General features: G+C 39.2%; 1 protein-coding gene across 5 annotated transcripts in view; it reads right to left on the reverse strand.

The window, feature by feature from the left end:
- Positions 1–12,722, reverse strand: part of relch (RAB11 binding and LisH domain, coiled-coil and HEAT repeat containing) — a 36,952-nt gene that overhangs the window by 16,087 nt on the left and 8,143 nt on the right. For 3 of the 5 annotated variants that reach the window (XM_023416927.2, XM_023416923.2, XM_087176827.1), the window contains exons 2-12: positions 11,170–11,259; positions 8,468–8,539; positions 8,275–8,330; positions 7,998–8,111; positions 7,528–7,722; positions 6,478–6,572; positions 5,771–5,912; positions 5,483–5,640; positions 4,689–4,764; positions 4,509–4,604; positions 3,532–3,555 (exon numbers count right to left, since the gene is read on the reverse strand). In XM_023416927.2, the coding sequence (XP_023272695.2) occupies positions 3,532–3,555; positions 4,509–4,604; positions 4,689–4,764; positions 5,483–5,640; positions 5,771–5,912; positions 6,478–6,572; positions 7,528–7,722; positions 7,998–8,111; positions 8,275–8,330; positions 8,468–8,539; positions 11,170–11,259 (1,118 nt within the window). The remainder of the gene's footprint in view (positions 1–3,531; positions 3,556–4,508; positions 4,605–4,688; positions 4,765–5,482; positions 5,641–5,770; positions 5,913–6,477; positions 6,573–7,527; positions 7,723–7,997; positions 8,112–8,274; positions 8,331–8,467; positions 8,540–11,169; positions 11,260–12,722) is intronic. The other 2 variants (XM_023416928.2, XM_023416924.2) reach the window with 1 other exon arrangement.

Consider the following 12,722-nt stretch of genomic DNA (forward strand, 5'->3'; position numbering starts at 1 on the left):
AGGGGTCACCTTTGAAACCAACACCGGTGTAAGCATGCTTACCTGCAATACCTTGTTGGTGTTACATCTCATTTGGCTTTGGAATCACACATATACAATTCAAGACACATACTTTAGAAACTCAAATAGCGCATGCACACACCCAGAACGCAGCTGCATATAGATAGACAGACACACACACACCTAATGCACTACTAGTTACCCGACTAAAACACAGCTCTATCCCCAAGTTCAGACAGAGTTCATGGGCCTGACAGCCAGAGGGGGGAGAGCTCAGCTGCCCTTGATACAGGGCCTCCATGGCCAAATTGTGGTCAGCCCTACATTCCCGCCACACACACCCAAATTAGAGAGTGCATACAGAGTTAAAAATATGTTTTTTTGAAAAAACTGTTTTTCTCCAGGAAGATATCATATTTTCCTGCCAAGTGCTGGAAGAAGGAGCAAAACCCCAGTGCTAGATGGACAGATGGAGTGGACAGAGAGACTTGGGTAAAGATAGGCTGTGATGAGTCACTCACTCAATCCTGGACCAACACTCTGAAGTCAGTGCCATGTTGGCTATCTTTTAAAAAGTAAAAATATGGCATTTAAGTATCAGAGGGTCATTTTAAGTGGTTACATGATGAGTTCAACATGAGTCAAATCAGGTCAAGCATCAAAAAGCAGCAAAAACCTGCAAATTAACTGAATTCAGCCAAATTTAACTGTCACATTCAATGATCTTCAGTTCTTGCCTCTGAAAATACCATGCATCTTCACAAGAGATATTTTTGGAGACTCCACAGCACTGGCCTGATAAAACAAAAAGGAATTCATAAAGACCACACATTTGAAAAACCAGAGCCCATGCTGACCCTGTTCTATTTCTGTGTGAACTCCTGTGTGTTTCTGATGTACAGACTTCTTCAGGAGGTTAAACATCAGACCAGTACTGGGTAAACATTGTGGGCAGGTAGAGTGGACAGCAGGACGCCAGGACCCTAAAAGGGGGCCTGACGCTTTACTTCAAAGAGCAGAGCAACTGCACACTCCAGTACAAGCACCACCATGTGCAAGAGCCTGCATTCAATGATATCCATAGACTTCTGTCCTCCACGTGTCTATTCTTTTCAATGTTTTTTAGCCATGCTAAGCTCTAGGAATGTCAGTTTGTCCATCGTTTTGATCCAGACTTAACTTTACGTATATTAATGATTGATTGCAATGCAATTTTGATGTTCATGGTCTCGAGAGAATCAATCCTTAATCACTATTTATCACCTGAATTTTCCTCTAATAAAAGTTTTCACTATATGCTGTGAAATATCTCAACATATGATGGTTGATGATGACGATGATTGACACAACATTGAGAACATATATCCAACATGTATCCTACTTACTTTGATGATCCCCTGACTTTTCCTCTAGCGCCACCATGATGTTCATATTAGTGGTGTTGAGTGAAATTTCTGAACAACTACTGAAACAACTGCAACGAAATTGTGTTCATACTTCCATGTCCCCCCCAGGATGAATTGTGATAACTTTGGTAATCCTCTGACCTTTCATCTAGCGCCATCACAACATCAGAAATACTTTCCATCACCCTCAACTCCACTTCACTTGTGTTCAATACTAATTAGCACATGTTAGCATGCCAACATTGACATGCTAAACTGAGATGGTGGAAATGGCGACCATTACACCAGCTTACCAGAAGCATGTTAGTATTGTTTTTGTGAGCATGTTAGCATGCTGGCATTAGTATTTAGCTTAAAGCGCCACTGTAAAACATCCACACAGAGTTGCTAGCACCACTTTAGACTCTTAGTCTTGTTCTTTTATTTTAAATCCATTCAGACTTTGAAAGGCACTGCAATGTTAAACTTAATGACCTTTTTTACTTTAAACAAATTGCATGGTTTGGGCTTCTGTAACACTTTAATCAGTCTCTCCTTTCTATTTTTCTTTGAATAGTAAGATTTGACTTATACCTTAACTTCTGATCTTTTGGCTCATAACAACCCAGATCAAACTGTCAATGTTCTTTAACTTGCCAGTAGTTCAAAATCCTACACACCGGTTACTGTATATTAAACAGAATTAAGAAAACTGTGCTTTAGCAAATCGTCATAATGAAGCCCTTTTCACAAAAAAGACAAATACAAATAATGCACATTCCATTAAGATGTGCACTGTGCAGTGCAGTATATTGAAGAACAACATAATGTTTAATGATTTACAGTGTCTGATAATACAGCCAGGTGGCAGGCACAGTTTCAGTGTATCTACCGTATTCTACCGTTTCAAGTCAAACACCTTTTGTTCTTAAGTGGGTGTCATATTCAAACAACTAAAGGTGTGTCTTCAGGCTTGTGGTGGTTAGAAAGCTTCAAGTTGCAAGATGGAAGTGTGAGCAGCTGTGTGTGTATGTGAGTGTGCATGCAGTGTCATGGTCAGTGAATTTAACGGATACAGTACAAAGTCCACACCACTCAAGAAGCCCTCTGAGGCCTCAGTGTTCTGCTGTGTTTTATTGTTTTGCTACCCTCTCCCTTCAGTTTGTTTATCTTGATTTTGCGAAGAGATTAAGTTCTCCTTAACTGTCAGTGGTTGATTAAAAATCCATAACCACGGTGATATGCAAAGCAGCCTGAATGAGAACTACTCCAACCAGATTTACCTCTTTGAAACACTCCATTCTATTACTTGTGTCATATTTCAACACTTTGTGTGCAAAATACAAGCACATAACATTTGTATACACATGGACGCACACACAGACACAAATTGCATGCAAGCAGTTACATGTAGACAGAACACCTGCACAGGTGTCTGCATCATAGCTTGCAAGGAGTAATAGCTTGTTAATGCCTAATCTATTTTAAAATCTCCGTCCTCTTCATTCCTAAGAAAAAATTAACATTCAGCTTGTGAAAACAAAAGCAAACATCTTCCTCAACACTTCTAGGAAAAAATATGGTTTACATTTAGTTACCTGGAATCACTGCACACCTCATATCAAGGACTTAAAAAGCAAATTTCTTTGGTTTCATTTAGCCGTAAGAATATAGCATGAAGCTACTTTTAAATAGACTAGAAAATGTTATTAGATTCATAAAAATAACTCCAAAAACTCAAAAGCCATTTAGGCACTAAAAGTGATTAGCGTTGCAGCAAATAATACAGACAAGGAACCAATGAGAAAAAGGATTAAGATACACTGGGTTTAAGAGACGTACATTACATGACCCACTTAAGGCCAAAACTGTACACATTAGGCTATCATTGCATGTTAGTTCATATTTTGGCAACAAATCAATTATCATATTTTCTTTTAAAACAATGCAAGATAGCATAACAACAGTTTTTTTTTTTAGCAGTTTCCAGAAATGACAGAGATATTGCTAATTTAAAAAAAAAAAGAAAAGTTCAGTGAGAGCCTAAGTGACAGCAGTTGTAGCCAACAGGAGCTGGGCATTAGTTACATATTTTTGGTCTAGAGGTCATGTGAGAACCATGCAGATGAGTGCGTGAAAGACTCACCTGGCAAAGATGTGCAACCATTCTCTAGAAGAGAGGCATGCATGAGAGTAAGAGAATGAGTGAGACGAAAAGAGAAGAATAAAAATAAAACCAGTGAAGGCAAAAAGGACAGCAAACGTGAGTGGGGGACAAAAACAGCAGAGGAGAAATGATGTTGACGCTGGTAAAAACAAACACCATCATAAAAGAAGGTGAAATTCCCACTCAATAGATAGACACAAGTCAGCTGGATATTTGCAGGTTACAAAAGTCAATGTTTAAATCTCTTAATGAGCTATATACTCATAGAGCTAACTGGCAGAAGACACAGTCAAATATATAAATGGTACAAAGGATAAAAGTGCTAACTGCAGAATTAGTTAATTAGGTTTGAGACATTAGTATCATTATCATAAACAAACCAACAATCACGGCAATTAAAGTACTGCCAAGAGGACTGGCAAGCCTCTGCATTGTGTTTAACACTACATTGCAAGTAAGCTGAATTTTGGGAATGCCAAGTGGCACAAACCAAGAACAGGGTGGTGTTCTTTCAATGCAAACAGAACAAAATCTTTCTCACAATAGCAGATGGCGAAATGGGTGAATCACCAACAGAAAAATGACTTTCAACATGTTCATCGCCTTAAGCAAAGCTACAAAGACATAAATTCTGACTAGAGATGTAACATCCACTTTTTGATGGGGTTTATGGAGAATCTTATATCAGTGACTAAACTGACAATCTTATCTTGACAATAATTTGCTGAGGTATCACAATTTAATATTCTGACAAATTATGCAACACAGAGCACCTTCGACCATAACACTTAAGATGACTGTACTCGCTGCAGTTCTCCTTAAATTTTTACCCTGCTTTGTCTTGCTGCTGTGTGTGTATCTATTGGACACTAAGAGAAGAAGCCTGTGATGATGACAATAATGAAGGGTATACAGGAAGGAGAAGGGAGCAAGAGGAACAGCAGAAGTGGGGTTACCTCTCGTTTAGCAAGAAGGACATTGGGTACAATGTGAGGGAGACAGCGGCCCAGCATTAACATCACACTCTCCTCGCTGTCTGCTATACGAGACACCTGTAAAAAAGAGGGGCATGATATTCGGTATTGTCGTGAATGCACTGTTTGTGTGTCTACATGTGAGAGAGTGTGTGTGCTGACCTCTGCTCCAAGGCGGCTGTCGGAGCACATTCTGCAGAAGGACAGCAGGGCTTGCTGGAAGGCTGGGGATAACTTCCTGAGACAGCGCAACCAGAGACAAAAAAACAGTCACTGCAGTCCGCACCACTTAATCTGTACTCCACAAGAACTTTGGAGATTTCCCTGTGAGCTTAGTGCTGCCACTCTCCCATGTAATTGCTGTGTATTTTAGTGGAATTCCAAAAAAAAAAACCATAGACAGATGGATTTTGGCCACAAGACATTATAGGGGCAGTGGAGACAAACTGTATAAGTTTTGGAGCTGTCCATGAATATCACATTTTCAGGGTAAAATATATTGCATTGACCAGATGATTCATTGGTTGCCCTTACTAAAAAAAAAATAGTGGTAAGAAATGTTAACACATCACCGAAAATTAAATTCCCGCTAGGACTCCTTTGTGCTCTGAGGAAATGAGGTGCCAGAACCTACATATTTCCTCAAGAGGGCAGCAATTTGCCTAAGTGTTGTATTGTCCACTGTAGCTACATAGTCTGTTAACTACCTCCATCTAGTGGTAAAGTTTAGTAACTACACCAAAATGGTGTAGATTCAGGTATAAAATCTGAGAGGATTAAATCTACTTTATAACCCATAAATGTCAATGCACACACAACTACAACATCATTGACACAGGTTTCAAACGCAGGAAGCATATACAGATGTTTTATGATAGTTATTGACAGCATGCATGTTTTTGAACATATACATTCTCTGTTTTCCATGTTTGTGGTATGACTGACTTTTCACTCACCTGTTCGGTTTATCGAACTGGACAGGAGGCCTACTCTTAAGCTTGTTGTGGGACTGTGGATGGGACTGTGATGTGTTCTGAGTAGAGGGGAGGTCCGGGTCAGTTTCAGGCTCTGATACACCCCGAATGTCGAGATACTGGCCATTATCTGTAGGAGGCTGAGGGTAAGGCTAGATTAAGTTAGTTCTGTGACCAAATGTGCAGATACACTGGCATTATTTGAAGTTTTTTTAAACTTTCTATCACTTTTTCAAATTTCGGAATTGCATATTCAATCTGACCACATACCACAGAAAGAGGGTCAGTGGAGGAAGTAGTGGTGGTGGTGGTGGTGGTGGAAGAGGAGGAAGGGTTAGATGCATTCTGGGAGCCAAGGTCAAGAGTGGCCGGAGGTGGGGAGGAGACTGTCCTTTTCAGTGTCTGAATCTCACTGTGAGGAAGAGGAAATGAGAGATCCTGTCAAAAACACTACATTTTTTTGTATTAGTGAAGTACTGAATCAATAAAACAAAGATCTACCATCTAGAAGTAGTGGTAGAACAGTTTTGTGAAATGGATCAACAATTTTGTATTGTGGTAAAGTAAATTTGCCTGATTCTTAATGGTGGCAAATAAATATTCCATATGGAAGGAAAATAAGTTCTACTTATATAGGGTTTCCTCTGTAATTGCATGAAGTGGTGGTATTTGGGGGAAATTTCCACACTGATTCCACTCATGGCTAGTTTTGGTCACAGTTATGGTAATAATGTGGACTGAAGTGAAACATTTTTAGATTTTTATGGATGGATTTATAGATGTAGTGGTGAGTGTTCTTGTAGTGTTGCCTCTTAACTGCTGCATAAATAGAGGAAACCATGTCAGCACCATGGCATACTAATAGCAGCCATATGATTAATAAAATATGTAGCACAACTGTAGGCAGTGTCTCAGCCAGTCTTATATACAGATGGGTTTAGTAGTCTATGAACACAAATATGCAGTCATGCACACACCTCTGCAGTTTCTTGATTTGCTCAGCTAGGCTCTGCTTCTCATTGTTGAGGAGGCCGATCTGGTATTCCAACTCTTGCACGACTTCTGTCTGTTGCTACAGAGGAAAGACAAGATTATACAAGCACTTTACAACCTCAAATCAAGAGAAGGTGCTCCATTAGGTCAAAACTCTTCATGAGTTGGTGATATCTCAGACATTATTGGAAGAAGTGGCCGCTTTTCTGAGCAGCCTTTTCTGAAACAATGAGTGTTTCATCATCACCATCACTGTGATTCTATAGACTACCTCTTCTACGCTACAGTGATGAATAAAAGCAATTAACCTTCAGAATAACTGGCCTTTCAAAGAGTGCATAAATGAATAGATTTTTTAGCCAGTTTCTGTCTAGAATAAAACTTTTAGTAATGCAAATAAAAGGGCTGTGTGTCTGTGACAATGAATTGGCTAACTGTACTTTGGAACTGACATTGGAATTTGATTTTGAAAATTCATATTTGATTGTGAAAAAAAAGCACCACTACTGCTACTATGTGTCTTGCAACTTCTCAAGTGGGCCTGGGCCGCTGCACTGAATGCACTGCATGGCAGACAGGAGTCCCGTCACTTTCATTGATTGAAAATGAAATGCAAATCAAGCTGGAACTAGCGAATGATACAACAACAACAACGGTGTAGTAATGATGGCAGAGAGTTCACAACCCAACTCAGGCACAGAGAGAGTAATTTGCACACAATCAAAAAAGCACCTGTTTGGAAATACTTCAGATTTTAGTCAGTAGACAGTAAAACTTTGGAACCTCAAGATAAAGTTGTATGACGGCTATTTAAGTTACAGCTAGCCTAGCCTACCGTTCCAGCACTATCAACCTGAGGGCACATCTCTAAAATATGCACTTATACAGCTTGTTGTGTCTCTCATTGTATTGGTTTGCTCTCTTCATGGACATAATGTGCAAAAGTAGATATTCGAACAGTTCGAAACTATGTGTTTTTTATAAGGAAAAATCAAATGTTATTTGTGGCCAATTTTTACAGCGCTATTACATACCTGTTGTGAGAGGTCAAGCTTTTTTGGGGGATCTTGGGTGATGCAGTTTCCTGGAAGATCACCAAAATCCACACCTACTGACACATCCATTGTGTTCCGAGGTGAAGGGAGGGGGGTGCCACAGTTCCTGTAGAGCTGTAATAGGTCAGGGGGTTTGGGGATGTTGAGGCCAACATCATCCCACAACTCAAAGTCCTGGAAACAAATAGGCAATGAAATAAGTAACCAGTGCTAAGATATGGCATACATGGGGGTGTCGTCTGCATAGATAAAACAGGACACAATGCAGGTTCAGAACAGGACAGCTGATCCCAGTTGCTGAATTCATTTATGGTCACATGACCCTACTACAGCTCTTAGACCCCAGCTCTCATGCAAGTCTAATAGCTCTTATTTTGCCTCAGGAGTCAAGTGTTTGTACGTTTGTAAAAGTAGTCAAAAATAAATGAAATATAATATATAATCTTTACCTGATCGTCGTTTTCATCAGAGAAGGTGATGGATGAGAGTTTGTACTCGTTTTTTAATAAATATTCATTCACAAGGAAGTTTAAGGCTCTTTTCTCCAGTGGACGTATAGGCTCCTGAGGTAGAGAGGTAGGAAGAAAAGCTGTAATTTTTTTTACTCAAGGCCTATCAGTGATACCTTCACAGGGTTTTAAAGGAACACATGTAATGTTTCGATTCATTTGAAAAGAGGAAAAAATTAACAATTCTTTGCATTTTCAGCACTTAAAAATTCCCCACCTGAATTTCAGGACTTGACTTGAAGTTTTTTCTCTCCTGAGAGGGCACTTCGCTCTCTGAGAAAATTGAGAAAATATTGGATGAGTTTGAAAAGATGAGCGTCATTCAACTAAAGTAATTCTCTTTGAAACAGAAAGAGAAAGCTGTAACAAAAGAGGGTTCAGGTGGAAAAGAAATTAAAAGTACGCCACACCTGCTGCCTGAGTCAAGTTGGCGCGCAGAGCCTGAATGGTCTCCTTTGCTTTCCGTAGCTCAAACTCCAGCACTGGACAGGAAGTGACAACACACACACACAGGAAGTGCATCCAACCAAAGACAGGGAACAAACAAATAAAACAAAGATGGGCATGAAAAACAAAACAACCACACAAAGGATCTTGAGAGTCATAAAACAAAACAACAAAAAAGGATGCATGCAAATCATGGGTCTAAGGAACACATGCAGCAGAGGATCATGGTAAAGCTGGCTGGATGACAGTTTGTCTGAAAAAAGTGTGTAACGCATTGAGACATAGGGTTTCCTGCCCTTGTTTTTTCTCCCATTAATAGCACTGATATGTCTGACTTAAAAAAGTCCAACATTACTTCAGCTTAAGCTGATGTGAGTAAATTCAATCAAGCTACTGAAATGCAGCCTTGATAATCTAGGAGCTGTCTGACACAGGATTTAATGCCTTACTAACAAGCAATTAAATAACTTGGTTTCAAGCCACTCAAAGAACATTGCACTGATTTTTACTTCTTAATAGTCTAGACCATCATACTATGAAAAACAAAATCTAAACTCTAAAACCAAGAGCCAAAATGTCATCTAGAACATGATAGTATTTTGGACTTGTTTTCATTAAAAAAAAGAACATAATAACAAGCTGTTTCTGACATCTTCTACAATCAGAAGCAGCAGGCATTTTGATAAAATTGTTCATTTGTACATTGGAATTTGATGGCCTAACTAACACTGAATAAAGAAAAAGAACACACAAGATCTTGGACACGTTAGATAAAAAACACACGCAAAAAGTAAGAAGCGATGGAGCTGGAAAACTATGTTGCATAGCTGTACACTGAAAATCTGCTATCTGATCTGATCCTGTTGTCCCCAAATCTCTATTCTAATGTCTAAGATTGTGGTTCAACTGGTGCCGTAGTAGGTTTCATATTTCTTCAATTAAGGACTTAACCCACGACCAAGGAAACTGTTAAGAGCAGGTTATCAGCCTTATCAGTTTTTCTTAATGGTAGCTTATATTGTCTAATTTCCTCAAAGGTAATTCTCAATTTTCAATTACCAGATGAAATGTCAGCAATAAAGCAACAATATACCTGTTACATTTCCAGCAGATCAAGAGTGCACAGCATGCAAGCGCAACAAAATGGAAAACCAAGAACTGAATAACGGGGAGAGAAAAAAAACAAAATAAAGCATAACGCTAGTCTGGATGGAGTGACTTGTCCAGTATTGTTCACTGGGGTTTGATCAACGTCAGGAGAAAGCCAGAAAACCCAGAGTCAGACAGCTGGGGGCAGGCATCTTGGTAAGAAGAACAGATCAGAGGGGGATGAGAGTGGGGCTGGGTGAAGAGGGAAGATAGGAGGGGGGAGGTGCCAATTTGGGAAAGTGGGCAGTGTATTAATAATAGTTTGTTTTTGTTTTTGTTTTTTTAAAGATGTATAATTTGTAGTTGGGAGCATGGAACCAACATCTCTGCTGCATGGTTTTTACTTTGCTCTTGCATTATTCAACTTAAAAAGTCCCAAACCATGAGCAAGCTATTTCACTGTTACATTTTCGGGTGTACTGACCTTTAACTTTACATAAGAAATTTACCTGTCCAAACTGCTAATCCTTTTTCTACTCGCATTATGCAACAAATTGAATTTACTGACATTTACAAATCATAGATGTAATTCATTTACAGTAAGCAGTCATGTTGAGTCTCAGTTCAAAAAAAGAAAGAAAAAACACAATGCACAAAAAATTCTACAGTTTAAACAGTTTGTGAAGAGTTACATAAATCCATACTGCAGTTATGGACTGGGGCTTCAAGATTCACTGACTAACACCGATCAAATGAGTGGATGACTACAGAAAGCTGGCAATGGATAATGTTAACCACTGTACTATGGCAGAGTGTGCAGGGCTGAAAAGTAATGTTTTCATAATAGCGATTATAAAATAGAAAAATGAAAACAAGAGGCAGAATAATATATATTATATATATAATATAAAAGGCCCCTAAAATTCGATGTGTTTTTCTTTAGTCAACAGCATAAAAACACTCATCACACATCTGAGCAGCCGCTCTTAAATCAGTGTTCTGTGATTAGGTGCCATCACCGTCAGACTCAACTGTTAATGTATTTGACGGCAACTATCTAATGGTGTGTCACGACTGAGCCACAGGTGGGAAGGGAGTGTGATTTCAAACAATGCTGAGACAGGTCCTGTACCAAAAATATCACAGACTGACTCAACAGTGTGACAGTAGAGGACACCTCTACCAAGTTAAATAAAGAAACATACTGCATGTTGGAAGTGGAACATGTTTCCAAATACCGAGATTTTTGAAACATATTCTTTTAATGAACTGTATCTTTAACTGTCTAATTTAAAATCAACAAAACAATATGATACTGTGAATATGAACAATTAAACTATTGTTTAGTGTGAATTCTGCCATGATATGGGTTTAAAATTATGCTCATTGTCATCTCATCACTATTAAAGCAATTCTTAAATACAGCAGTGAAATTGTAACAGATTAAAAAACTATTTAAACTTTATGATAGCTTGGATTAAACTGACATCACAATTATTATTTTTCTCCATACTTGATTTCCCAAAGGCGAGCCAGGTCTCCTGCTTTTTAGCCCTAACAGAACGATTCATCTTACCTGCCACACGATCGTCTGACTCTCGGTTTCCATCATCTGAATAACGGGCAAAGTCCAAGGAGTCCAAGGTGCTGATGCTGCCTGCTCGATCTAAACAGAAACACAGGGGCGGTAGTGAGACAATTATAGAATAACATAACCACACAGTTAGACAAGTCCAAGGGCAAGCAGCTCACACAGCTTAAAAATGTGACAATGCAGTGATCCTCAAGAGATATTGCTTTACACACCGTCACCTCCGGGGATCTCTGAAGGGACTCGGCTACAAAACAGTAGCCCCACAGTACTAGGGATTCAGTATTTTGCTTAGGAACTCTTAACAAGGCTGGAGGCATGCTGAAGCTGAGCTTGAATTAAAAGGATGGTGGGTAACCACAAGGCCACCCTTCTAAAAAAAAAAAAAAACAGATGGAAACTTTATTAAATTCAGCTAAAAGCAGAGACCTTTAAAAACTGTGTGGGAAGGTTTTACTTCAGCCAAGAAAAATTTGACTCACTGCACATGGGGAAAAACAAATCAATCATAAAATCTCAACTCTGCTGAGACCTTTAGTGAGTAGAAACATCCATTTCCAAACCAACACCAGCAAACAACAACCTTACATCTCAGTAGATAAATGCCAAAAGTATTGTTCACTCAAAAGAATAAATAAAGCTGATACATAAACATACTTGCGCTCCTATTTCAGCTAGGCTGGCCTGGTAGCTTAGCCAATGGTGTTAGCTTTCCTTCCAGTGCAATACAAGAGCGAGATTGGCCTATTTGTTCTCTGATATCAAGAGAGCAAAAGGTGAAGCCAAATGCAGCGTGTGGTCTTGTTAGCCTTAAAGCCATGGAGCAGTGACTGGGTGACTAATGAAGCTGATAATCGAGAAATAATTTCCTGTCCTGAAAAAATCTGTGTGTGTGTGTCTGTGAGAGACATGTTCAAGTGTCTGACCATACAGCTTCATAAAATACACACTCTCAGTCCTGTGACTGTATGGTGACTTGTGAGTGTCTGTTTTTGTGTGTCATTGTTCTGTCATGCTAACGTAAGGCTAATCCCTTTTCCTGTAGAGAATTCTTCCAACTCTCATTACTTCCCAATAACACTTGAGAATGTTTGCTGTAAGTAACAGCAATTTATTTGGTAATTCAGAGGATAATAGTGTGTTTGTCTGCATATGTGTGAGAGCAAAAAACCTGTAATTCCACAATCTTCAAGAGCGTGCACAGATGTCTTTGTGTGTGTGCTTAATTACCAAAAAAAAACAAGTATTTCTTCCTGGCTGACCTTTCACTTCTGTGCCTGTGGTGTGTATTGTCTGGACTGTGATATATCTGACTCTTCAGACTGTCACCTCTTCACTGCACTCCTGCCAGGCAGGTTGTGCTATACACACATACACACACACACACACACACACACACACACACACAAATCCATGCACAATCTCTCTTGCACGAGTGTCACCATCTCACATTCAATCATTCATTCAAAGGAAGCCTCTTTATCTCTTTGCTCCTTAATAATTTACAAAAAAAAAAAATCTCACAAAAATAATTGAGA

This window comes from Seriola lalandi, unplaced genomic scaffold (assembly GCF_002814215.2).
Source record: "Seriola lalandi dorsalis isolate HSWRI2012SDOR001 ecotype SW California unplaced genomic scaffold, Sedor1 jcf7180002054570, whole genome shotgun sequence".
Lineage (NCBI taxonomy): Eukaryota > Metazoa > Chordata > Actinopteri > Carangiformes > Carangidae > Seriola > Seriola lalandi.